The sequence below is a fragment of the Macaca thibetana genome, chromosome 14 (genome assembly GCF_024542745.1).
Source record: "Macaca thibetana thibetana isolate TM-01 chromosome 14, ASM2454274v1, whole genome shotgun sequence".
Classification (NCBI taxonomy): Eukaryota; Metazoa; Chordata; class Mammalia; order Primates; family Cercopithecidae; genus Macaca; species Macaca thibetana.
This window is the reverse complement of record NC_065591.1, coordinates 47,038,639-47,064,560: the sequence shown is the minus strand read 5'-3', so window position 1 is coordinate 47,064,560 and position 25,922 is coordinate 47,038,639. Positions and strand designations below refer to the sequence as shown.

At 41.1% G+C, this 25,922-nt stretch overlaps 1 protein-coding gene across 2 annotated transcripts in view; it reads left to right on the top strand.

The window, feature by feature from the left end:
• The window catches only part of LDHC (lactate dehydrogenase C), a 48,664-nt gene that overhangs the window by 7,631 nt on the left and 15,111 nt on the right, over positions 1–25,922 (top strand). For both annotated transcript variants that reach the window (XM_050755456.1, XM_050755455.1), the window contains exons 4-6: positions 10,828–11,001; positions 18,199–18,372; positions 22,386–22,503. In XM_050755456.1, coding sequence (XP_050611413.1) covers positions 10,828–11,001; positions 18,199–18,372; positions 22,386–22,503 — 466 coding nt within the window. The remainder of the gene's footprint in view (positions 1–10,827; positions 11,002–18,198; positions 18,373–22,385; positions 22,504–25,922) is intronic.

Below are 25,922 nucleotides of genomic sequence, written 5' to 3'. Positions count from 1 at the left end.
GATCACCCCACAAAGCTGGTACCCTGGTGGACTAAGCCAGAGGTTACTAAACTTTTTCTGGGAAGAGTCAGACAGTAGATATTTCAGGCTTTTCCAGCTATGTAGTTCCTATTATACCTACTCTGCTGTTGTAGTGCAAAAGGAGGCCACAGACAATAATACATAAGCAAGTGGGTGTGGCTCCAGTGAGACTATATTTACCAAACAGGTGGTAGACCAGATATCGCTTGCCTGCCAACAGTAGTTTACCATTGCCAGAACTATGCCATTAATGTAATAATGATCTACAAATAATTATTATCTCCCTGCCTTTGGGGACTGCAAGTAACATTGAATGTCTTAGACACTTTAGTGGGGGAAAATAACCTACTAAGGATTTGGAACCACAAGCTGGCTCTTATTTGAGTTCCAGAAAACCTTAAGCAATCAGATGGTATCTGGAGGAAACTCACTTTATTTCAGGCATCAAGGAACTTCCACAAATAAACTTCCAGAGAAAATGAACATCTCACAGTAGAAACAATTAAATCTGCAAGAAAAGGCATGAGCAAGAACCAGCATAACAGAGACATGCCACTATAGATTTAAAAATTATCAAACACAAATTATAAAATTAATATGATTATTCTACTTAAAAAATAAAAGACAGACTTGAACATATCAGCATGAGACAGGAAACTATAAAAACATTTAAAAAATAACAAAATATAACTTATAAATGTGAAATAAAAACTCAATGGAGCCAGGCATGGTGGCTCAGTCCTGTAATCCCAGCACTTTGGGAAGCTGAGGCAGGTGGATTGGTTGAGGTCAGGAGTTGGAGATCAGCCTGGCCAACATGATGAAAACCTGTCTCTACTAACAATACAAAAATTAGCTGGGTGTGGTGGTGCATGCCTGTAGTCCCAGCTATTCAGGAGGCTGAGGCAAGAGAATCACTTGAACCTGGAGGCAGAGGTTGCAATGAACTGAGATGGCACCACTCCACACTCCAGCCTGGGCAACAAAGCAAGACTCTGTCTTAAAACCACCACCACCACCACCTCCTCTATGGATATAATGATAGATTAGACACATTTGAAGAGAGATGTGGCAAATCTAAGGCAATTACCCAGAAGACAAGAAGTGGAAAATATAACATGGAGGATAGAATCATCACATTTGAAGAGATTATGATTGAGCATTTTTGAAGACCACTGAAAAATATCAACCCACAGATTTAAGAAGCCAAATAATCTCAAGATAAATAAATACAGTATCCCTGCCTGGACATATTCTTGTGAAATTAGAGAACACTAAAGGCAAAAAGGAGTTCATAAAAATTGTCAGAGAGAAGATAAATTACCTACAGAAAAGGGAGAGCGTGTCAATAGCAGCAGTGAAACCAGAAGACAATGGAATGATATTTTTAATGTGCTAAGGGAGGAGTAAGTGTCAATCTGGAATCTACCCAGCAAAAACATCTTTCAAGAACAAGGACAAAGCTGGGCCTGGTAGCAGACTGAGGCAGAAGGATCACTTTGAGACCAGCCTGGGCAGCATAGTGAAATCTTGTCTCTTAAAAAAAAAAAAAAAAAAAAAAAAGAAGAGTGAATGAAGATATTTTCAGAAATAGACTGAGACAATTACTGTCAGACCCTCCCTAAAGGAAACACAAAAGTATATATCTCAGGCAAAAGAAAAGTGATCTCACATACAAGATCTGTGATGTAAGACAAAAAATGAAGGGCAGAGAAAATGGTAAATATGAAGGCAAATCTAAATAAACATCAATTGTATAAAACTGTAGTCTTGGGGATTAAAAAAATTTTTAATACAGCATATAAATCTACGGGTGAGGGGGTATAGTGATGAATGAAGTAGTGTTCTAAGTTTCCTTTGTCATTAGGGAAGCAGGAAGTGTGGTGATTAACTGAACTTTGATAAGTTAAAAATGTATGTTGTAATTTTTTTTCAAATTTTTGTTATGTTATGTTATGTTATGTTATGTTATGTTATGTTATGTTATGTTATGTTATTGAGACAAAGTCTCACACTGTCACCCAGGCTGTAGTGCAGTGGTGTGATCTCAGCTCACTGCACCCTCCGCCTCCCAGGTCCAAGTGATTCTCCTGCCTTAGCCTCTCAAGTAGCTGGAATTACAGGTGCCCACCACTGAGCCTGGCTAATTTTTTGTAGTTTTAGTAGAGATGGGGTTTCACCATGTTGGCCAGGCTGGTCTCTAACTCCTGACCTCAGTTGATCTGCCCACCTCAGCCTCCCAAAGTGCTGGGCTTATAGGAGTGAGCCACCATGCCCGGCCTCAAATTTTTAAATAATTTTTAAAGAGGTGAGGTCTAGGTCGGATGCGGTGGCTCATGCCTGTAATCCTTTGGAAGGCTAGGCAGGGAGATCACTTGAGGTCAGGAGTTTGAGACCAGCCTGGCCAACCTGGTGAAATCCCATCTCTACTAAAAATACAAAAATTAGCCAGGCGTGGTGATGCATGCCTATAATCCCAGCTACTCAGGAACCTGAGGCAGGAGAATCACTTTAACCTAGGAGATGGAGGTTGCAGTGAGCTGAGATCATGCTGTTAAACTCCAGCCTGGGTGACAAGAGTGAAATTCCATCTCAAAACAAACAAAAAACAAAGAGATGGGATCTTTCTGTGTTGCGCAGGCTGGTCTCAAACTCCTGGGCCCAACGATCCTCCTGCCTCACTCAGCTGGGATTATAGATGACGTGGTCTAACTTCCGTGACAACTAACAAAAGAACAGAAACTTTTGAATTCGTAAAGGGGTCTGGGCATAGTGGCTCATGCCTGTAATCTCAGCACTTTGGGAGGCCAACGCAGGTGAATCATTTGAGGTCAAGAGTTCAAGACCAGTCTGACCAACATGGTGAAACCCCGTCTGTACTAAAACTACAAAAATTAGCTGCATGTGGTGATGCATGCCCGTAATCCCAGCTACTCAGGAGGCTGAGGCAGGAGAATTACTTGAACACGGGAGGTAGAGGTTGCATTGAGCCAAGATTGCTGACACTACACTCCAGCCTGAGCTATGGAGTGAGACTCTGATCCGAAAAAACAAAAAAATTAGTAAAGAGGAAGAAGTAATATTAGATAAACATACCGAACAAATTAAAAAGAAGATAGAAAATAAATGTAAGAGGAGGACAGCATATAAAACTAAAAGTTTAGCAAGGATGACAGACAAAGTTAGTAATCAGAAATTGAGGCCGGGTGCGGTGGCCCACGCCTGTAATCCCAGCACCCTGGGAGGCTGAGGTGGTGGATCACTTAAGGCCAGGAGTTCGAGACCAGCCTGGGCAACATGGCGAGACCCTGTCTCTACTAAAAATACAAAAATTAGCCGGGTGTAGTGGTGCACACCTGTAATCCCAGCCACTTGGTAGGCTGAGGTAGGAGAACTGCTTGAACTCGGGAGGTGGAAGTTGCAGTGAGCCGAGACTGTGGCAGTGCACTCCAGCCTGGGCGACAGAGCGAGACTCCATCTCAAAAAAAAAAAAAAAAAATCCATTGTATTTCTGTATGTCAAAACCAGGCAAAAGAAATGTAAAGCTATTATTTACAATATCATCAAAATAGGAAATACCTGGGATAAGAGCTTTTGTGCAGAAAACATACCACCTCATTAGAAGATGTTAAATGTCAGGCTGGGACCCATGTGGTACCTGTAATCCTAGCACTTTGGGAATCCGAGGCGGAGGCGGGAGTATTGCTTTAGTGGAGGAGTTTAAGACCAGTCTGGGAAACATGGTGAAACCCTGTCTTTACCAAAAATACAAAAATTAGCTGAGCATGGTGATGTATGCCTGAGTCCCAGCTACTCGAGACACTGAGGTGGAAGGTTGGCTTGAGCCTGGGAGGTAGAAGTCACAGTGAACTGAGGTTGCACCATTGCACTCCAGCCTGGGTGACATGTCTCAAAAAAAAAAAAAAATCAAAACCAAAAACAAACAAAAAAAAGCCTCAAAGAATATATTATCTAAATAAATGAGGGGAGACTGGGTGCAGTAGCTCACGCCTGTAATCCCAGCACTTTGTGAGGCGGAGTCAAGCAGATCCCTTGAGGTCAAGAGTTCGAGACCTGCCTGGCCAACATGGTGAAACCCTGTCTCTGCTGAAAATACAAAAAATTAGCCGGGCATGGTGGCACACACCTGTAGTCCCAGCTACTTGACAGTAAAATAAATAAATGAAGGGATATTCCTTGTTCATAGAAGCTTCAATATTGTAAGCTATCCATTCTTCCCATATTGATTATATGCAATCCTAGTCAAAACCCCGCAGATTTCGTTATTATTGGACACTCCAAGCTGATTCAAGATTTATTATAAAGCACTTATGTGCAGAGACTTAATCAGGAGACAATATAAAAGATTGTTATGTAACACTGATAATTTTCTAGATAAATAGGAAATTTATGGACCTTTAAAATTGTTCTAATGGCAGTAGTTATCATTATGGAAAAAATAAACTGGTACCACACACACACACCCTACCTGATACCACACACAAAAATCAAATCCAGGTTGGTTAAAGACTAAAATGTGAAAAGCAAAACTTCAAAGTTTCTCTTTAGAAGATAACGTAGAATATTCTTATGACCTGAAAGTAGGGACTGATTTAAACACAAAGACACAAAAAGCATAATCAGTAAAGAATACAAAGTTAAGAGTGTTCATAAAAATATGATGTAAAAGAGCAAAGAGACAAGCCATAAACTGAGAGAAGATATTTGCAGTGTTAACATCTAACAAAGGAATAGTGTTCAGAATAAAAATACTTGTATTAATATAATGTTTAAGAAAAATATGTACAGCTCAATAGAAAAATCAGAAAAGGCTTCAATAATTTACAAAAGAAGACACTCAAGTGGCTTATGAATACAGGGAACAAAACTCAATAACCAAGCACAGGAAAGTAAAACCATATCATTATGCCATTACCCACCCACTAGATTGGTAAAAGTGTGATACTGTTTATGAGGATGTAGAACAGTAAGTGCTGTCATACACAGCGTGTAGGAGTATAGTAAAACCAATTAAAGAAACAAGTTTGGCCGGGTGCGGTGGTTCACACCTGTAATCCCAGCACTTTGGGCGGCCAAGGTGGGCGGATCACAAGGTCAGGAATTTGAGACCATCCTGACCAACCTAGTGAAACCCCGTCTGTACTAAAAATACAAAAATTAGCCAGGCGTGGTGGTGCGTGCCTGTAATCCCAGCTACTCAGGAGGCTGAGGCAGGAGAATTGCTTGAACCCAGGAGGTAGAGGTTGCAGTGAGCCTAGATCACAGCACTGCACTCCAGCCTGGGCAACAGAGCGAAACTCCATCTCAGACAAAAAAAAAAAAAAGAAAAAAAAGAAAACCCGCAAGTTTGTCATTACCTGGTGAAGTTGAACGTGAACATATCCCACAACCCGGAAATTACACTTTTAAGTATATTCCCAAGAAAACTTATGCACATGTGCACTAGGATACGTGCACAAGAATGTATTGTGGTTTACTTTGTAGTAGCCCCAAACTGTAAACAAGTCAATGAATCCCAGTACTAAGTTGTGTATATTATGCAGTGTAATATTGCACAGCAGTGAAAGTGAAGGAACTACAGGGACACACATTAACATGGATAAATATCAGATACATAATATTTAGTTAAGGGAATACATACCTTATGATTCAAAAACAGGTAAAATTTACTATGTAATGCCGGGTGTGGTGGCTCATGCCTGTAATATAGCACTTTGGGAGGCCGAGGTGGGCGGATCACTTGAGGTCAGGAGTTCGCGACCAGGCTGGCCAACATGGCAAAGCCCTGTCTCTACTAAAAATACAAAAATTAGCTGGTTGTGGTGGCATGTGCCTGTAATCCCAGCTACTCAGGAGACTGAGGCAGGAGAATCGCTTAAACCTGGGAGGCGGAAGTTTCAGTGAGCTGAGATCATGGCACTGTACCTGGGTGATAGAGTCGTCTCAAAACAAAACAAAACAATTAATATGTAATTTAAACATGCATAGGTAGTAAAACTTTTTAAAAAGTGATGTTGTGATTTTTTTGCCAGCCACAAGAATGATTGATAGATATAATCTATTAGAGGCATGCAAGGGCTTCCAAGGTGTTGACAATGTTTTATAAATTTGGGGATTTTTTTGTATTGTTTTTTTTTTAACAGGGTCTTGCTGTGTTGCCCAGGCTGGAGTTCAGGGATGTGATCATAGCTCACCACAACCTCAAACTCTTGAATTCCTGGGTTCAAGCAGTCCTCCCACCTCTGTCTCCGGAGGACAAATGTGAACTAGGTGTTTACTGTGTGGTTTTGGCAGAGTTGTTTAATATTTTTAATTTTTTTCATTAAAAAATTACTATATTTTAGAGACTAGGTCTTGCCCTGTTACCCAGGCTGAAGTGCAGTGGCACGATCTCAGCTCACTGCAATCTCCGCCTCCCAGGTTCAAGTGATTCTTGTGCCTCAGCCTCCCCAGTAGCTGGGATTACAGGTGTGAGCCACCGTGCTTGGCCTTTTGTGTGGTTTTAACAGAGTTGTTTAATGTTTTATAAATTGAATGTATATTTCTTATATGTTCTATATGAAATATTTCACAATAGAACATTTTGAAAATACATTTTGTGAGGTCGAATGGGGAAGAGCAATGATGGAACATCGTTGATTATCCACAATTTTTTTTTTTAATTTTTAGTTTAAGAGATGGCTGGCCGGGCGCGGTGGCTCAAGCCTGTAATCCCAGCACTTTGGGAGGCCGAGATGGGCGGATCACGAGGTCAGGAGATCGAGACCATCCTGGCTAACACGGTGAAACCCCGTCTCTACTAAGAAATACAAAAAATAGCCGGGCGAGGTGGCGGGCGCCTGTAGTCCCAGCTACTCGGGAGGCTGAGGCCGGAGAATGGCGGGAACCCGGGAGGCGGAGCTTGCAGTGAGCTGAGATCCAGCCACTGCACTCCAGCCTGGGCTACAGAGCGAGACTCCGTCTCAAAAAAAAAAAAAAAAAAAAAAAAAAAAGAGATGGCTGTTCATGGGCACAATCACAGTGCACTGCAGCCTCTAACTCCTGGGTTTAAGTGACCCTCTTGCTTTGGCTTCCTGTGTAGCTAGGACTACTATGCCCAGCTCCACAGATATTTTAAATTATCTCATATGTACAATGAGTCCAGGTGCCTGGAACATAGAAGGTGCTAAGATATTTATGGGCCAGGCATGATGGCTCACGCCTGTAATCCCAGCACTTTGGGAGCCTGAGGCACGTGGGTCACCTGAGGTCAGGAGTTCAAGACCAACCTGGCCAACATGGCAAAACACTGTTTCTACTAAAGGTACAAAAATTAGCTGGGCGTGGTGGCGGGTCCCTGTAATCCCAGATACTTAGGAGGCTGAGGCAGGAGAATCACTTGAACTGGGAAGGCGTAGGTTTCGGTGAGCCACGATCACGCAATTCCACTCCAGCCTGGGCAACAGAGCAAGACTCCGTCTCAAAAAAAAAAAAAAAAAGATATTTATATTTATGGAAAGAAGGGAGTAATGTGAAATCAGAACCTATTATTAATATTGTGCTTATGATTAAGTTAGAGGTTTAAATAAGACATAACCATGGGAAGATAACATATGCTCTTATAAGGACTTTTTGATAATTATAGGCAGTAAGTGCTATAAACAAATCTGTGAAGAAAGTGGTATTTATGAATATGATAAATAATGAATGATATGATGGCTTTATGTCTTATTTTTATGTCAGATTTTCCAGGTGCCCCGATCCTGTTAATGCCATCGTTTCCTTATCTGTTGTATATTTTTCTTTCAAAATATAACCACATGTCATTTTTGAATGATATGATAAATGCTTGGGGATATCTAGCAGAGGAATTGGTATTTGAAGAAGTACTTGACTAATAATAATATTAATTGCTAACATTTATTGAACATTTAATACACCCTGTTGAGTACTTAATGTATATTAACTCACTGAGTTATCTTCTTAAGAACCATATTTTTTAAAAGGCTACTAGCGGCCAGGCGTGGTAGCTCATGCCTGTAATCCCAGCACTTTGGGAGCTGAGGCGGGTAGATCATGAGGTCAGGAGTACAAGACCAGCCTGGCCAAGATGGTGAAACCCCGTCTCTACTAAAAATACAAAAATTAGCCGGGTGTGGTGGTGGGCACCTGTAATCCCAGCTACTTGGGAGGCTGAGGCAGGGAATTGCTTGAACTTGGGAGGCGGAGGTTGCAGTGAGCTGAGATCGCACCACTGCACTCCAGCCTGGGTGACAGAGCAAGATTCCACCTCAGGAAAACAAAAACAAAAACAAGCAAACAAAAAAACGCTATTAGCTTGACCTTGTAGATGAGGAAGTGAGAGTTAGAGGGGTTGGCAAAGTAATTGTCCATGGTTGCACAGCTAGTAAGTGGCAAAGTTGGGGAATACAGGCAGTTAGACCTCAGAGCTTTTGCTCCAGACCACTGTAGTTTATGGTCTCTTTGTGGTTATATTTACAAAGAAAAATAAAGAACAGGTAAAGAAATGATGGCATTAACAGGACCAGGGCACCTGGAAAATCTGATATAAAAATAAGACATAAAGCTAGTAAGATTATTTGGAGCCAGATATTTTTTTTTTTTTTTTTTTTTTTTGAGATGGAGTCTTGCTCTGTCACTCAGGCTGGAGTGCAGTGGCACAATCTTGGCTCACTGCAACCTCCACCTCCCGGGTTCAAGTGATTTTCCTGCTTTAGCCTCCTGAGTAACTGGGCTTACCACACGTGCCATCACACCCGGCTAATTTTTGTATGTTTAGTAGAGACAGGGTTTTACCATGTTGGCTAGGCTGGTTTTGAATTCCTGACCTCAAGTGATCCACCTATCTCGGCCTCCCAAAGTGCTGGGATTACAGGTGTGAGCCACTGTGCCTGGCCAGAAATGCCATCTTTCTAAATTTGCCTTTCTAGTTAAAATCTTTACTGGGGCAGGAAAAACAGCAGTGTTCATATTTCATAAGTTATCTTCTCTTTTGGATTAGAAAGATACAAGAATCACCATAAATGAAGATGTAACATTTTAAAAATTAAGTAGATTTCATTTTCTTTTTTTCTTTTTTTTTTTTTTTTTTTTTTGAGACAGAGTCTCACTCTGTCACACAGGGTGGAGTGCAGTGGCACGATCTGGGCTCACTGCAACCTCCACCTCCTGGGTTCAAGCCATTCTCCTGCCTCAGCTGCCCTCCCCACCCCCAGCCGAGTAGGTGGGATTACAGGTGCCCACCACCATGCTAAGCTATTTTTTTTTTTTTCTTTGGAGACAGAGTCTCGCTCTGTGCAATCTTGCTCACTGTAACCTCTGCCTCCTGGGTTCAAGCAGTTCTCCTGCCTCAGCCTCCTGAATAGCTGGGATTATAGGTGCACGCCACCATGCCTGGCTAATTTTTGTATTTTTAGTAGAGACATGTTTGTTAGGCTGGTCTTGCACTCCTGACCTCAAGTGATCCGCCCACCTCAGCTTCCCAAAGTGATAGAATTAACAGTTGTGAGCCACCACGCCCAGCTATTAGATTTCATTTTCTAAAAGAACGTGAAAAGTTGAAATGAGATAGATATAGAGGATATTTTAAGTAATTTTTTACATCCATATGGTAGATAACTTTCAGCTATATAGTGCTTTTTTAAAAAGTCCAGTATGAGGCCACATGTGGTGGCTCATGCCTATAATCACAGCACTTTGGGAGGCCGAGGTAGGTGGATCAATTGAGGTCAGGAGTTCGAGACAAGCCTGGCCAACATGGTGAAACCCCATCTCTCCCCAAAAATACAAAATTTAGCCGTGTGTGATGGTGTGTGCCTGTAGTGCCAGTTACTCAGGAGGCTGATGTGGGAGAATCAAACCTGAGAGGCAGACGTTGCAGTGAGCTGAGATGGCACCACTGCACTCCAGTCTGGGCAACAGAGTGAGATCCTATCTCAGAAAAAAAAAAAAAAGTCCAGTATGAGTTAGTAAGTGCTACATAGTAGTGACATTGTATTCAACAGGTGAAACAACTGGTCATTTAGTACATAGTTTATTTTCTTGTGTGGGTCAAGAACTTGTGATTGAAACCCAGTCCCTTACAATATTAGAAGTAAATACATTCTCACTCTTAGACTCCTGAAACAGACACATAAATTCTCAGAGTTCTAAGTCTTCATTCATTTTGGTCTTTCTTTTTTTTTTTTTTTTTTTTTTGAGACAGAGTCTTGCCAGGCTGGAGTGCAGTGGTGTGATCTTGGCTGACTGCAACCTCCGCCTCCCAGGTTCAAGCGATTCTCCTGCCTCAGCCTCCCAAGTAGCTGGGACTATAGGCATGTGCTGCCACGCCCAGCTAATTTTTGTATTTTTAGTAGAGACAGGATTTTACCATGTTGGCCAAGATGGTCTTGATCTCTTAACCTCGTAACCTGCCCACCTTGGCCTCTCAAAATTCTGGATTACAGGCGTGAGCCACCACGCCCGGCCTCATTTTGGTGTTTCTAAGAAGGCAGAGAGCTGACTTTCATTGCCTTGGGCCTTCATAACACATGGGAATTTGGGCAAAAGGGGGTGTTAGTTTCTATTGTTATAAAAATTTTTGAGGTAGCTATGTGAAAGTTGGCAAGTCATAGTGACAAGGCTTCCTTCAGATTATACAGGTTAGAAAAGTCCATTCATCTCCAAAATGCCAGACATAAAGGTACATGGATACTTTACAAAGAATATACAATAGAGTTTTAAGGAGTTAAGGCACAGTGGTTATGGTAATCTTGATCCAAATATAGTATTTTGTTTCCTTTTTAGATTACAGTGTATCTGCAAACTCCAGAATAGTCATTGTCACAGCAGGTGCAAGGCAGCAGGAGGGAGAAACTCGCCTTGACCTGGTCCAACGTAATGTGACTATCATGAAATCAATAATTCCTGCCATAGTCCATTATAGTCCTGATTGTAAAATTCTTGTTGTTTCAAATCCAGGTGAGTCTTCTCTCTTACCTTCTATTGCATAAGGATGATCTTTCCATACCATTCCCTTAAAATAATCAACTTCATTGAGGTAACATTTATGTACAATAAATTGCACTCATTTAAAGTATATAATGCAATGAGTTTTGATAAAAGTAATCACTCATGAAACTACCACCATGATCAGGATACAAAACATTTCAGTTACCTCTGAAAGTTTTCTTGTGCCTCTTTGCAGTTCATCTCTCATTCTGCCCTGGCCCCAATTTCTGGAATTTTATATGAATGGAATCATGCTGAATGTAATTTTTTCTACCTGACTTCTTTAACCCAGCATAATTATTTTGGGATTCATCCATATTATTGAGTGTATCATATTCCTTTTTTAGTGCCAAAGTATTCTTTTGTTTATACATTTTTCTTTTTCTTTTTTTTTTTTTTTTTTTTTGAGATGGAGTCTCACTCTGTCCCCCAGGTAGGAGTGCAGTGGTGTAATCTTGGCTCAGTGTAACCTCTGCCTCCCAGGCTCAATTGATCCTCCCACCTCAGGCTCCGCAGTAGCTGGGACCACAGGCATGTCCCACCACACCCAGCTAATTTTTGTATTTTTGGTAGAAGTGGGGTTTCACCATTTTGTCCAGGCTGGTCTGGAACTCCTAAGCTCAGGCAGTCTACTCGTAGCCTTGGCCTCCCAAAGTGCTGGGATTACAGATGTGAGCCACTGCACCCAGCCATTATTTATACATTTAAATTGCTATTTTATTCATGTATTTTTTGTTTATTCATCTGTTGAAACATATTGAGGTTATTTCCAGTTTTGGACTATTATGAATGAAACTAATATCATAATTTGTGTGTAAGTATTTGTGTGGTCATATGTCTTTATTTCTCTTGGGTAAATAACTGGGAGTAACATAGGTAGGTTATACGGTAGGTATATGTTTAACTCTATCAGATATTACCAAACCGGTTGGGCATTGTGGCTCATGCCTGTAATCCTAGCACTTTGGGAGGCTGAAGCAGAAGGATCGCTTGAACCTAGGAGTTTGAGACCAGTGTGGGCAACGTGTACAACCTTGTCTGTACATAAAATAAAGTAAAAAAGCTGGGTATGAAGATTGCATAAGCCTGAGAGGTCTAGGCTGCAGTGAGCTGTGGTTGTGCCACTGCACTCCAGCCTGAGTGGCAGAGTGAGACCTTGTCTCAAACAAACAAACAAACAAACACAAACAGAAACAAACAACCAAAAAAGAAAAAAAACAAAGTTTTAAATTTTAGCCAATCCAGGCCAGGCATGGTGGCTCACACCTGTAATACCAGCAATACTTTGGGAGCCTAAGGCAGGTGGATTACCTGAGGTCAGGAGTTCAAGACTAGCCTGGCCAACATAGTGAAACCCCATCTCTACTAAAAATACAAAAATTAGCCGGGCATGGTGGCAGCCACCTTTAATCTCAGCTACTTGGGAAGCTGAGGCAGGAGAATCACTGGAACCCTGGAGGTGGAGGTTGCAGTGAGCCGAGATCATGCCAGTGCACTCCAGCCTGGGTGACGAGAGCCAGACTCTGTCTCTAAATAAATAAATAAATGAATAAGGTAGGTGCGGTGGCTTACGCCTATAATCCCAGCACTTTGGGAGGCTGAGGTGGTGGATCACTTGAGGTCGGGAGTTTGAGACCCGCCTGACCAACATATAGAAACCCCATCTCTATTAAAAATACAAAATTAGCCAGGTGTGTGGTGATGCATGCCTGTAATTCCAGCTACTCAAGAGGCTGAGGCAGGAAAATCACTTGAACCTGGGAGGTGGAAGTTGTGGTGAGTCGAGATGGTACCATTGCACTCCGGCCTGGGCAATAAGAGTGAAACTCTGTCTCAAAAAATAAAAATAAAAATAAATAAATAAAATAAAATAAATTTTAGCCAATCCAGTATCATTGTGTGTGTTTGTGTGTGTGTGTGTGTGTGTTTGTTTTGTTTTGTTTTGTTTTGTTTTTTGTTTTTGAGATGGAGTCTTTCTGTGTCTCCCAGGCTGGAGTGCAGTGGCATGACCTTGGCTCACCGCAGCCTCCCTGTTGCAGGTTCAAGTGATTGTCCTGTTCAGCCTCCCATTTTGCTGGGACTTCAGGTGCACACCACCACGCCTGGCTAGTTTTTGTATTTGTAGTTTTAGTAAAGACGAGGTTACACCATGTTGGCCAGGCTGGTCTCAAACTCCTGACCTCAGGTGATCTGCCTGTCTTGATCTCCCAAAGTGCTGGGATTACAGGCATGAGCCACTGTGCCCAGCTAGGGTTTTCAAGGTAAATGATCATATCGTCAGCAAACAGGGATAGTTTGACTTCCACTTTACCAATTTGGATGTCCTTTATTTCTTTCTCTTGTCTGATTGCTCTGGCTAGGACTTCCAGTAGTATGTTGAAGAAGAGTGGTGAGAGTGGGCATCCTTGTCTTGTTCCTGTTCTCAGAGGGAATGTTTTCAACTTTTCCCCCATTCAGTATTATATTGGCTGTGGGTTTGCTATATATGGCTTTTTTTTTTTTTTTTTTTTTTTTTTTTTTTTTTTTTTTTTGAGATGGAGTCTGGTGCGATCTTGGCTCACTGCAACCTCTACCTCCTGGGTTCAAGCAATTCTCCTGTCTCAGCCTCCCAAGTAGCTGGACCACAAGTGCACATTACCACACTCAGCTATTTTTTGTATTTTTAGTAGAGACAGAGTTTCACCATATTGGCCTGGCTGGTCTTGAACTCCTGACCTCAGGTGATCCACCCTCCTCGGCCTCCCAAAGTGATGGAATTACAGGTGCGAGCCACCATGCCCAGCCCATAGATGGCTTTTATTCCATTAAGGTATGTCCCTTGTATGCTGATTTTGCTGAGGGTTTTAATCATGAAGGGATGCTGGATTTTGCTGAATAGTTTTTCTGCATCTATTGAGATGATCATGTGATTTTTGTTTTTAATTCTGCTTATGTAGTATATCACGTTTATTGACTTGTGTGTGTTGAACCATCCCTGCATCCCTGGTAGGAAACCCACTTGATCATGGTGGATTATCTTTTTGATGTGTTGTTGGATTCGGTTATCTAGTATTTTGTTAAGGATTTTAACATCTATGTTCATGAAGGATATCGGTCTGTGGTTTTCTTTTTTGATTGTGTCCCTCCCTGGTTTTGGTATTAGGGTGATACTGGTGATAGAATGAATTAGGGAAGGTTTCTTCTTTCTCTGTCTTGTGGAATAGTGTCAAAAGGATTGGTACCAATTCTTCTTTGAGTGTCTGGTAGAATTCTGCTGTGAATCTATCTGGTCCTGGACTTCTCAGCCTCCCGAGTAGCTTTTGCCACCTCGCCCCCTAAGTTGTGTATTTTTTTTAGTAGAGACGGGGTTTTTTACCCAGGATCTACCATTTCATTCTCGGCCTCCCAAAGTGCTGGGATTGCTTGAGCCACCGCGCCCGGCCTTGTTGGTAATTTTTAATTACCATTTCATTCTTGCTGCTTGTTATTGGTCTATTCAGGGTATCTAATTATTCCTGATTTAAGCCAGGAAGGTTGTATATTTCCAGGAATTTATCCATCTCTTCTAGGTTTTCTAGTTTATGTGCGCAAAGGTGTACATAGTAGCCTTGAACGATCAGTGGTGTCAGCTGTAATATCTCCTGTTTCATTTCTTAATGAGGTTATTTGGATTTGCTCTTCTTTTTTTTTGAAACGGAGTTTTGCTCTTTCACCCAGGCTGGAGTGTAAGGGCGCAATTTCGGCTCAGTGCAACCTGTGCCTCCCAGGTTCAAGTGATTCTCCCACCTCAGCCTCCCGAGTAGCTGGGATTACAGGTGTCTGCCACCATGCCCAGCTAATTTTTTTATTTTCAGTAGAGATGGGGTTTCATCACGTTGGCCAAGCTCGTCTAGAACTCCTGACCTCAGGTGATCCACCCGTCTTGCCTCCCAAAGTGCTGGGATTACAGGTGTGAGCCACTGCACCCGGCCTGCTCTCTTCTTTTCTTGGTTAATCTTGCTAATAGTCTATCAATTTTATTTATCTTTTCAAAGAACCAGCTTTTTGTTTCATTTATCTTTTGTATTTTTTTGTTTCAATTTCATTTAGTTCTGCTCTGATCTTGGTTATTTCCTTTCTTCTGCTGGGTTTGGGTTTGGTTTGTTCTTGTTTCTCTAGTTCCTTGAGGTGTGACCTTAGATTGTCTGTTTATGGTCTTTCAGACTTTTTGATGTAGGCATTTAGGGCTATACACTTTCCTCTTAGCATCACCTTAGCTGTATCCCAGTGGTTTTGATAGGTTGTATCATTACTGTCATTCAGTTAGAAGAATTTTTAATTTCTATCTTGATTTCATTTTTGACCCAATGCTTATCCAGTAGCAGGTTATTTGATTTCCATGTATTTGCGTGGTTTGGAAGGTTCCTTTTGGAGTTGATTTCCAGTTTTATTCCACTTTGGTCTGAGAGTGCTTGATATAATTTCAATTTTCTTAAATTTATTGAGGCTCGTTTTATGGCCTATCATATGGTCTATCTTGGAGAAAGTTCCATGTGCTGTTGAATAGAATGTGTATTCTGTGGTTGTTGGATGAAATGTGCTGTATATATCTGTTAAATCCATTTGTTCCAGGGTATAGTTTAAATCCACTGTTTCTTTGTTGACTTTCTGTCTTGATGACCTGTCTATTGCTGTCAGAGGAGTATTGAAGTCCCCCACTATTATTGTGTTGCTGTCTATCTTGTTTCTTAGGTTTATTAGTAAATGTTTTATAAATTTGGGAGCTCCAGTGTTAGGTGCATATATGTTTAGGACTGTGATATTTTCCTGTTGGAAGAGCCCTTGACCATTATATAATGTCCCTCTTTGTCTCTTTTAACCACTGTTGTTTTAAAGTTTGTTTCGTCTAATATTAAAGAATCGCTACCCCAGCTCGCTTTTGGTGTCCATTTGCATGAAATGCCTTTTTCCACCCCTTTAAGCTTATGTGAGTCCTTGTATGTTAGGTGAGTCTCCTGAAGACAGGAGATAGTTGGTTGGTTAGTTCTTATCCATTCTGCAGTTCTGTATCTTTTAAGTGGAGTATTTAGGCCATTTACATTCAGTGTTAGTATTGAAATGCGAGATACCATTGTATTCATCGTGCTTTTCATTGCCTGTGTACTTTGGGTTTTTGTTTGTTTTTGCATTTTAACTTGTGTTTTTGTTTTATAGGTCCTGTGTGATTTATGCTTTAAGGAAGTTCTGGGCCGGGCTCAGTGGTTTATGCCTGTAATCCCAGCATCTTGGGAGGCCATGGTGGGCGGATCACCTGAGGTCAGGAGTTCAAGACCAGCCTGCCCAACATAGTGAAACCCTGTCTCTACTAAAAACGCAAAAATTAGCTGGGCTTGGTGGTAGGCACCTGTAGTTCCAGCTACTCGGTAGGCTGAGGCAGGAGAATTGTTTGAACCTGGGAGGCAGAGGTTGCCGCGAGCTGAGATCATGCCACTGCACTCCAGCCTGGGCGACAGAGTGAGACTCATCTCAAAAAAAGGAAAGAAATAAATTAAAAAAAAAAAAAAAAGAGGTTCTGTTTTGATGTGTTTCCAGGATTTGTTTCAAGATTTAGAGCTCCATTTAGCAGTTCTTATAGTGGTGGCTTGGTAGTGGCAAATTCTCTCAGCATTTGTTTGTCTGAAAATGACTGTATCTTTCCTTCATATAGGATTCTTAGTTTCACTGGATACAACATTCTTGGCTGATAATTGTTTTGTTTGAGGAGGCTGAAGATAGGGCCCCAATCCCTTCTAGGTTGTAGGGTTTCTGCTGAGAAATCTGCTGTTAATTTGATAGGTTTTCCTTTATAGGTTACCTGGTACTTCTGTCTCACAGCTCTTAAGATTCTTTCCAAGGCCGGGCGCGGTGGCTCAAGCCTGTAATCCCAGCACTTTGGGAGGCCGAGACGGGCGGATCACGAGGTCAGGAGATTGAGACCATCCTGGCTAACACGGTGAAACCCCGTCTCTACTAAAAAATACAAAAAACTAGCCGGGCGAGGTGGCAGGCGCCTGTAGTCCCAGCTACTCGGGAGGCTGAGGCAGGAGAATGGCGTGAACCCGGGAGGCGGAGCTTGCAGTGAGCTGAGATCCGGCCACTGCACTCCAGCCTGGGCAGCAGAGCGAGACTCCGTCTCAAAAAAAAAAAAAAAAAAAAAAAAAAAAAAGATTCTTTCCTTTGTCTTAACTTTGGGTAACCTAATGACAGTGTGCTAAGCAAAGATCTTTTTGTGATGAATTTCCCAGGTGTTCTTTGTGCTTCTTGTATTTGCATGTCTAGGTCTCTAGCAAGGCTGGGGAGGTTTTCCTTGATTATCTCCCCAAATACCAAATATGTTTTCTAAGCTTTTAGAATTGTCTTCTTCCTCAGGAACACTGATTATTCTTAGGTTTGGTTGTTTATCGTAATCCCAGACGTCTTGGAGGCTTTGTTCATACCTTCTTATTCTTTTTCTTTGTCTTTGTTGGATTGGGTTAATTTGAAGACCTTGTATTCGAGCTCTGAATTTCTTTCTTCTACTTGTTCAATTCTATTGCTGAGATGTTCCAGAGCATTTCACAAATCTAAAAGTGTGTCCAAAGTTTCCTGAATTTTTGATTGTTTTTTCTTTAAGCTACTTATTTAGGTGACTATTTCTCCCTTCACTTCTTGTATCATTTTTTGGATTTCCTTGCATTGGGCTTCACCTTTCTCTGGTCCCTCCCTGATGAGCTTAATAGCTAACCTCCTGAATTATTTTTCAGGTAAACCAGGGATTTCTTCTTGGTTTGGATCCATTTCTGTTGAACTAGTGTGATTTTTGGGGGGGTGTTGACGAATCTTATTTTGTTACATTACCAAAGTTGCTTTTCTGGTTCCTTCTTAGCCTCACAAGTAGCTGGGAATGTGAGTGTGTGCCACCATGTCTGGCTAATTTTTATATTTTTTGGTAGAGACTGTTTCACCATGTTGGCCAGGCTGGTTTCAAAGTCTTGGCCTCAGGTGATCCACCCACCTAAGCCTCCTAAAGTGCCGGGATTACAGGCATGAGCTCCCACACCTGGCCAGTGATTTGCTTCACTTTGTAGTAAATCTGTATTTGACTCTAAAACAATTCATCTATCTGTTCAGGAAAAAAATTTTTTTTAAGTTACACTGAATCTTTTTCTAACATGAAATTTTTCTTCTTAGTGGATATTTTGACATATATAGTCTGGAAGATAAGTGGCTTGCCTATAACTCGTGTAATTGGAAGTGGTTGTAATTTAGACTCTGCCCGTTTCCGTTACTTAATTGGAGAAAAGTTGGGTGTCCACTCCACAAGCTGCCATGGTTGGATTATTGGAGAACATGGTGATTCTAGCGGTAAGTATAAATCTATTATTATTATGTGACTACCCTTCTTATCTCTAATAATGCTTATTTCCTTTAAAGTTTTTTTTCCTGATATTAATATAGTTGTATAAGTTTCATTTTGTTGGTACTTTCCTGGTGTAACTTTTACTGATCCTTTACTTTCAATCTTTTGCATCATTGATTTAGCTATCTTTCATAAAATAGTCCACAAAACATATAGCTGTTTTAAAGTCAATATGAGTGTTTCTCTTATCTGTAATACATTTTTATTTATTGTGTTTTTTTAAAACAGCTTTATTAAGACATAATTCATGATATGGTTTGGATCTGTGTCCCTGCCCAAATCTCATGTTGAATTGTAATCTCCAGTGTGGGAGCTGGGGCCTGGTGGGAGGTGGTTGGATCATGGAGGCAGGTTCTCATGGTTTAACACCATCCGACTTGGTACTGTTTTCACAATAGTGAGTTCTCGTGAGGTCTGGTCGTTTAAAAGTGTGTGGCACCACCCCCCTCTCTCCCTCCTTCTCCTGCTGTAGCCATATAAGACACTCCTGCTTCCCCTTCACCTTCTTCCGTGATTGAAAGTTTCCTGAGACCTCCCAGGAAGCCAAGCAGATGCCAGCATTGTGCTTCCTGTACAGCTTGCAGAATTGTGAGCCAGTTAAATCTCTTTTCTTTGTAAGTTGCCCAGTCTTAGGTATATCTTTTTTTTTTTTTTTTTATTTTTTGGAGACGGAGTCTCGCTCTGTCGCCCAGGCTGGAGTGCAGTGGCCGGATCTCAGCTCACTGCAAGCTCCACCTCCCGGGTCTACGCCATTCTCCTGCCTCAGCCTCCCGAGTAGCTGGGACTACAGGCGCCCGCCACCTCGCCCGGCTAGTTTTTTGTATTTTTTAGTAGAGACGGGGTTTCACCGTGTTAGCCAGGATGGTCTCGATCTCCTGACCTCGTGATCCGCCCATCTCGGCCTCCCAAAGTGCTGGGATTACAGGCTTGAGCCACCGCGCCTGGCCTAGGTATTTCTTTATAACAATGTGAGAATGGACTAATACAATTCACATACCATAAAATTCAACCAGCAAAATATAGAATTCTTGAGTTTCTGATATATTCACAGGGTGAATCAGAAATATAGCATCACCACAATCTAAATACAGAATATTTTCATCAGCCCAAAATGAAATCCACATTCTTTCCACTACCCTAGCCCCAGGCAACCACTAATCTACTTTCTCACTCTGTATATTTATTTATTCCAGAGTTTTCATGTAAATGAAATAATATGTAATTTTAACTCTTGAGGCCACACCAACCTCTCTTTTTAAACACTTAGTCTCTGCTACATGGTTAGAACTTTATACTTTTTACAGTGTTCCTTAATTGTGTCATGTGTGTAAATCTTCTTTCCATCATGGCAATAAACCAATTGAGAATAAAGACCATTTGTTCAAACATTCATTCATTTATTCAAAACATTTAAAGTGCTCTTTTCTTTGTAATCTAAGACGCATAATGTAACAAATACTTTGATTTGATTTGGACAAATATTTCTTCAACCAGAGCCTTACTTTGACCCTGTTGGCTTGTGGTATTGTCCTAACACAGTTATTTTTCCTGAAGGTCATTAAAACTAATTTTCTCTGGTATATTTTAATTTCTCACATTTAATATTCTATAACTTTATTTTTAGAAAACAGTATATTCTGATTAGTATTAATTTGAACATATTTAGTATTCTGTTTAGCATGATTTTTCTGTTTCCTTTCTCTTTTTCTGCTTTCTATTGGATCTACTTTCTTTAATTTCCTCTAATACTTTGGATTATACACTTACCTTGTAAATGGTTATCTGTAAATTTTTAACATTAATACTTGATCTCAGATGATAAATTTATTTACTGTCCTTTGGGATATACAAAGATCTGTTTTTTTTTTTTTTTTTTTTTTTTTCTTTTTGAGACAGAGTTTTGCTCTTGTTGTGCAGGCTGGAGTGCAATGACGCGATCTCAGCTCACCGCAACCTTCGCCTCCTGGGTTCAAGCAATTCTCCTGCCTCAGCCTCCTGAGCAGCTGGGATTACAAGCATGTGCCACCACACCCAGCTAATTTTGTATTTTTGGTAGAGACAGGGTTTCTACCAAACATGGAATTCAAACTCCTGATGCAAACCTGACCATGTTGGTCAGGCTGGTCTCGAACTCCTGACCTCAGGTGATCCACCCGCCACAGCTTCCCAAAGTGCTGGGATTACAGGCATGAGCCGGGTCCCGATAATACAAAGATCTTAGAATGCTTTTAGTTTGATCATCCTCTTTTTTATGATGTTGACACCATCCTCTTTCTGTCATACATGTAATTAATAATTCCTTTTCTGTACCCATACTGTTCTTATATCCCTCAAACTAGTTATAATTATTATTAATAGTTAATACTTGTTTTGATTCAAGTACAGGTTTGCCAGTTGTATTGCTTATCTTTATTTTCTCCATCTAACTTCTTCACCTGGGTTCAATTTACTTCTTCCTGAACTCTATCCTATTGGTGTGGTTTATATGACTGTTTTAGTCTCACCTTATTCTGGAATGACAGGTTAGTTGGATGTGAGACTCTAGATTGACAGTTATTCCTCCCTGGCTGTTTTTTACTATTGAGAAGTATGGTATTAATTTGGTATTCTTTTCCCTCTAATTGTTTATATTTTATCAGTTCTTTTCTTTGTTTATACTGCATTTGGCATATTGCTTAAAAATATGTATGTTGCTTAAAAATGCCTCCTATACCACACAATTATAAATAAATTCTACTACATATTTTCTAACAACTTTATAATTTTATTTCTTACATTTCCCTCTTTTATGCATTTGAAACCTATTTTTATGTATGGTGTAAGGTGGTGTTTTAGGCCTTTTTTGTGTTGCGGTAAAGAAATACCTGGCCAGGGCCTGGTGCGGTGGCTCACGCCTGTAATCCCAGCACTTTGGGAGGCTGAGGTGGGCGGATCACAAAGTCAGGAGATGGAGACCATCCTGGCTAACACGGTGAAACCCCATCTCTACTAAAAATACAAAAAGTTAGCCGGGCATGGTGGCGGGTACCTGTAGTCCCAGCTACTCAGGAGGCTGAGGCTGGAGAGAATGGCGTGAACCTGGGAGATGGAGCTTGCAGTGAGCCAAGATCGTGCCACTGCATTCTATCCTGGGCGACAGAGTGAGACTCTGTCTCAAAAAAAAAAAAAAAAAAAAGAAAAGAAAGAAAAAGAAATACCTGACAAGGAGTCGTGGCTCATGCCTGTAATCCCAGCACTTTTGGAGGCCAAGGCATGTGGATCACTTGAGGCCAGGAGGTTAAGACCAGCCTGGCCAACATAGCAAAACCCCATCTCTACTAAAAATACAAAAAAAAATCTGGGTGTGGTGACACACACCTGTAATCCCACCTGCTTCGGAGGCTGAAACAGAAGAATCCCTTGAATCTGGGAGGTGGAGGTTGCAGTGAGCCAAGATCAAACCACTACGCTGCAGCCTGGATGAAAAAGACAAAAAAGAAAAAAAGAAAAAAGAAATACCTGAGGCTGAGTAATTTGTAAAGAAAAGAGGTTTAATTTAGCTTGTGCTTCTGCAGGTTGTACAGGCATGGCTCCAAGGTATGCTCTTGATGAGGGCCTCAGGAAGCTTGCAATCATGGCAGAAAGCAAAGGAGGAGTAGATGTGTCATATGGTGAGGGTGGAAACGAGAGAGAGAGAGGAGGTGCCATACGCTTTTAAACAACCAGATCTCACATGAACTCAGAGTGAAAACTCACTCATCAACGGGGGATGATGCTAAGCTATTCATGAGGGATCAGCGCCCATGATCAGACACTTCCCACCTCCAACGCTAGGGGTTACATTTCAACATAACATTTGGAGGGGACAAACATCTGAACCATATCAAGTGGCAAACCTAACTTAAAAAGATAACATGGAATTCAAACTCCTGATGCAATATTGGGAAGAAGAGTTTATTTTAACATTTGTATTTTTTAGTGCCCTTATGGAGTGGGGTGAATGTTGCTGGTGTTGCTCTGAAGACTCTGGACCCTAAATTAGGAACAGATTCAGATAAGGAACACTGGAAAAATATCCATAAACAAGTTATTCAAAGGTAATAATTCCTATTAAGTTTCTTAATGCCTTAATAATCAGTCTTAAGAATACGTATCACAGACAAAAATTAAATAGTTGATCTTTGCCTTTTGTGAGATAAATAACTCCAATCTTCTGAAAGTCACTAAATTCAGACTTATACATAGCTTTCTTTTTGGGGGCATTTGTCAAAAAGAAAAAGTACTTATTATTTCACAACTCATATATTTGAGAGTAATAAAAGCATAGTGATTATGACAATGGACTTTGGAGCCAGGTTGTCCGGGTTTGAAACCTTCATCATTTATTAGTGATATGATATTGGGAAATTACTTAAAATATCAGAAGTTGTTTACTCATCTTCAAAATGGGGATAATTATAGAACCTACTTTACAGGGCTACTATAGAGAGTAAATAAGTTAGTACTATTTTATGTAAAATGCTAGAACCAGCCAAGAACTTATTAAATGTTCATCATTTGACTAGATGAAACATTAAGCTAATGCAGATGATCAGAAATCAATATGATTTTCTTATAAGTGAAGCATCTGACTCCCTATGTATTAGCCTTAACAGCACACAGGATTATTCTTCATGCTTTAGTCAAGAGTCAAGTTACATATTAATAGAAGTTATAGAACTTAAAAATTGGCTGGGTGGGGGGTGGCTCACACCTGTAATTCCAGCACTTTGGGAGGCCAAGGAGGGTGGATCACCTGAGGTCAGGAGTTCGAGACCAGCCTGACCAACATGGTAAAACCCTGTATCTAAAAATACAAAAATTAACTGGGTGTGTTGATGGGTGCCTGTAATCCCAGGTACTTGGGAGGCTGAGGCAGGAGAATCGCTGGAACCCAGGAGGCAGAGGTTGCAGTGAGCCAAGACAGCGCCATTGTGCTCCAGCCTGGGTGACAAGAGTGAAACTCCATCTCAAAAAAAAGAAGTTAAAAATCACTTTTGGATGTTCACAGCTTGGAATATTGAACTTAACAAAAACCACAAGTCTACTATATGTATGCTTACGATAAAACCCTACAAAAATGTGTAAGAGACCGGGCGCGGTGACTCATGCCTATAATCCCAACAATTTGGGAGGCCAAGGTGGGTAGATCACCTGGGGTCAGGAGTTCGAGACCAGCCTGGCCAACATGGTGAAACCCGTCTCTACTAAAAAAAAATAAATAAATAACAAAAATTAGCCAGGTGTGGTGGTGTGTGCCTGTAATCCCAGCTACTTGGGAGGCTGAGCCATGAGAATTGCTTGAACCCAGGAGGCGGAGGTTGCAGTGAGCCAAGATTGTGCCACTGCACTCCAGCCTGGGCAATAGAGCAAGACTCTGTCTCAGAAAAAAAATAAATAAATAAAACAAAATAATAGGCTGGGTGCAGTGGCTCATGCCTGTAATCCCAGTATTTTGGAAGACGGAGGTGGGCCGATCATGAGGTCAGGAGATCAAGACCATCCTGGCCAACATGTTGAAACTCTGTCCCTACTAAAATACAAAAAAAAAAAAAAAAAATTAGCCGGCTCTGGTGGTGTGCACCTGTAATCCCAGCTACTCAGGAGGCTGAGGCAGGAGAATCGCTTGAACCCGGGTGGCAGTGGTTGCAGTGAGCTGAGATCTCACAGCTGCACTCCAGGCTGGCGACAGAGCAAGACTCTGTCTCAAAGAAAACAAACAAACAAACAAACAAATAAAATAAAAAATAAAACAAAAATATGTAAGAATTAGGGCAGAGACTAAAAAGTCACATAATATAACAAAAAAGTGATCATGGGTGAGTTTTTATTCTCTTAAATGCCTTTTAGTTTTAAAAGTTTATATTATTTTATTTTTGGTTATAAAAAGTAACATGGCAATGTGTATGAGTACAGAGCTTCAGTTTGGGAAGATGAAAACATTTGAGAGAGGATAGTGGTAATGACTGCACAGCAGTGTTAATGTACTTAATGCCACTAAACTGTATACTTAAAAAATTGTTAAGATGATAAATTTTACCACAGTTAAAAAAGCAGTTAAGGCTGGGTGCAGTGGCTGACATCTGTAATCCCAACACTTTGGGAGGCTGAGGTAGGAGGATTGTTTGAGGCCAGGAGTTTCAGATCAGCTGGGGCAACAGAGTGAGATCATGTCTCCACAAAAAATTTTAAAAAATTAGCCAGGCATGGTATATGCCTGTAGTCCCAGCTACTGGGGTACCTGAGGCAGGAAGATCACTTGAGCCCAGGAGTTTTAGGCTCAATTCAAACTAGCAGAGGTATGATCACACCACTGCACACTAGCCTGGACAGCAGAGAAAGATCCTGTCTCTCTAAAAAAAAATTAAAATTAAAAAAATTTAAAAATTAACTAGGTGTGGTGTTGCATACCTGTAGTCTTAGCTACCTGGGAGGTTGAGATGGGAGGATTACTTGAGCCCAGGAATGCCAGGTTGCAATGAACAATGATAGTCCACTGCATTTCAATGTGGGCAACAGAGTGAAACCTTGTCTCTTAAATAAAACAAAAACAAAAAACCAAACAACAACAATATTAAAAGTATATAGCCACTAATTGTTGTCTGAAATTCAGACTGTCCAACTCACAGGACATAATAGGTTTTCACCTAGCATTAAGTTTATCTAGCATGGTGAAAGGATACCAGGAAGAAAACACAGTATAGCATATCAGTATCTTCTTTAGAAGGTATTTCAATGTGGCCAGGTGTGTTGGCTCATGCCTGTAATCCCAGCACTTTGGGAGGCTGAGGTGTGTAGATCACTTCATAAGGTCAGAAGTTTGAGACCAGCCTGGCACAACATGGTGAAACCCTGTCTCTACTGAAAATACAAATTTTAGCCGGGCTTGGTGGCAGGCGCCTGTAATCCCAGCTATTCGGGAGGCTGAGGCATCACTTGAACCCGGGAGGTGGAGGTTGCTGTGGGCTGAGATCACACCGCTGCACTCCAGCCTGGGTGACAGAGGGAGACTCCGTCTAAAAACAAAACAAAACAACAGTATTGCAATGCTTAGGTGTAGCTTCTAGGCCCTGTCACTGCATGGGGCACACTCAATTATAAAGGAGGAAGCTGACATGGGGGCAGACTTCCCCAAGACAGGAAAGTGGCTGCCTTTGGTTCTCAATGTTTTTTGTTTGTTTGTTTGTTTGTTTGTTTTTAACTGCAAAATAAGGAAATTCTCAACAGTTCTTATGTGCACTTCTTGTCACATAGCCCTCAGGGTCTGCATACTTGATCCCAGCCCTGCTAGTCCTGATACAACGCACAAATCAATGGTTTCATAAAATCCAGTGCTGACAACCTAGTTCTGTTATAGTTAATAGTCCACATTTTTCATAACTAATTTTTATGTCTAGAAAACTGTGTTGCCTGAACTCAAACTCAAGGTTATCTTCCCAGTTACTTCTGGCTTTTTTGAAAGGGCTTCCTTTACCCT